Below are 1,562 nucleotides of genomic sequence, written 5' to 3'. Positions count from 1 at the left end.
GTCCTCAGGTGCTGAGGCACCCTGCAAGCACCGGCACCTCCGTGGAAGCCCTGCGGCAGCACCTCCGTCGAATAGACCTGTCCTTCTCGGAGCGGCTTGACAGTGAGTGTCTGCGCCTGGCACGTCCGCCGCCTCGCTCTGTTCCCTGTCTGTGCTCATACTGATCTTATGCTGCCTTCTGGGCTCTCTTCCCGGGGTATCAGTGTTTCCCTCATTTTCTCCCTCCCCCTCCCTCCCTGTACGCCTCCGCCCTTCAACTTTGCCGTTGCCCTAACTACACCGGCCCTACGCACGCCCCCACGCTGCTCTGCACCCCGGCTGCCTTCCCTGATCTGCACCTCCCTGGCACCTACCTTCTCCCTGCGGCAGGGTACCTGGCCGGCCCTGACATCGATGACGTGTGTGGGTATTTCAGCCTTGTTTCTTTTCTCCTTCCTACTCCGTGCAAAAAACTATGCAGCTGTGAGTCTATCTATATATTTATCTACATATGTCATTATCCATTTATTCACCCGCTCGTATTTATCTGTCCACCTTTCTACCTGTTTCAGTGGTGTCCGCGGCGGTGCGAGGCCACCCGCACTGCTGGCGCACCGTCGGGGAGGCCCTGTGCGTCGACCGGACGACCCTGCTCAGCCTCTCTCGGGACGAGCGCTACGACGACTCCGGTCGCATGTGCAGGGTAAGCATCGGGCGGGGTCGTTGAGGGGCGTCCGCTCTCGCTTCTGTCTGTGTGCACACCAAGACCCGACGAGATGATTCCAAAAGGAATGTTATCGCGTTCGCTTTTGCAGATCTTGCAGCTGGCGGTGGAGGCGGGCTGGCTACAGAACGACCAGGATCTGGCCACCGTGCTGAGGAGGTTCATTGATTCACACCTTGTCCCTGCGCCGCCCGGCCGGAGACTCTGACGCCGAGGGCCGCCCGTGCCGCCCTTGCGCCCGGAGGCCTGCCCTCGTTGTCGGCTCCTCAGCGGCACAGGGTCGGCTGGAATTCCCGTTTCCTTCCTTCGTGAGTGCAGATGCCCACGGGAGAGCTCTTCAACGCCCTTGTCACCCGCGGCCGGAGAAGACGCGGTCAGGTCAATGGCCAGAGTGATCCTGCGGCCTCGTGCGAAGACCTGGATGCTTTCCCTCGGGCCGGTTGGCCCAAACTAATCAGATTGCCTGCAACAGCGCCACTTCGTGTGCGGATTCAGGTCTGAAAAGAAAAAATCTAGATAGCTGCAAGAAATGAAAGTCAATATTTTTTTTAAAGGAGCTTGTACATGCGTTCTGTCAAAAAAAAAAAAAAAAAAAAAAAAAAAAAAGTTGAAACAAACCTAGTTTGTATTTCCGTTAATTCTGCCATTTCCTTCTGTTAACGTCCTAACTCGCCATTCATTCTGGGCTTCAACACGCACTCAGTTTACATCGGAAAGCGTTGGCGTTAAACACCTTTAGCTGACAAAGTGAAAGCAACGCCACGTCCGTGCCGCTTCGGGCCGACCCAGACGCCTCCACAGGTGATAGCAGATCCCTGAGGAAAACTGAAACAGCAGAAAAAGAAAGCCAAGAGGAACT

The 1,562-nt window shown here is 56.2% G+C and overlaps 1 protein-coding gene across 2 annotated transcripts in view; it reads left to right on the top strand.

The window, feature by feature from the left end:
• LOC119574927 overlaps positions 1-1,274 on the top strand; it is an 11,827-nt gene extending 10,553 nt beyond the window's left edge. The window contains exons 6-9 of one of the 2 annotated variants that reach the window (XM_037922199.1): positions 9-102; positions 370-402; positions 552-682; positions 795-1,274. In XM_037922199.1, the coding sequence (XP_037778127.1) occupies positions 9-102; positions 370-402; positions 552-682; positions 795-911 (375 nt within the window). In that variant the 3' untranslated portion in view covers positions 912-1,274. The remainder of the gene's footprint in view (positions 1-8; positions 103-369; positions 403-551; positions 683-794) is intronic. The other variant, XM_037922200.1, reaches the window with a different exon arrangement.
• The last annotated feature ends 288 nt before the right edge of the window (positions 1,275-1,562 follow it).

Source organism: Penaeus monodon, chromosome 7 (genome assembly GCF_015228065.2).
Source record: "Penaeus monodon isolate SGIC_2016 chromosome 7, NSTDA_Pmon_1, whole genome shotgun sequence".
NCBI lineage: Eukaryota > Metazoa > Arthropoda > Malacostraca > Decapoda > Penaeidae > Penaeus > Penaeus monodon.
The sequence above is the reverse complement of the archived record's forward strand: the minus strand, read 5'-3'. Positions and strand labels throughout refer to the sequence as shown.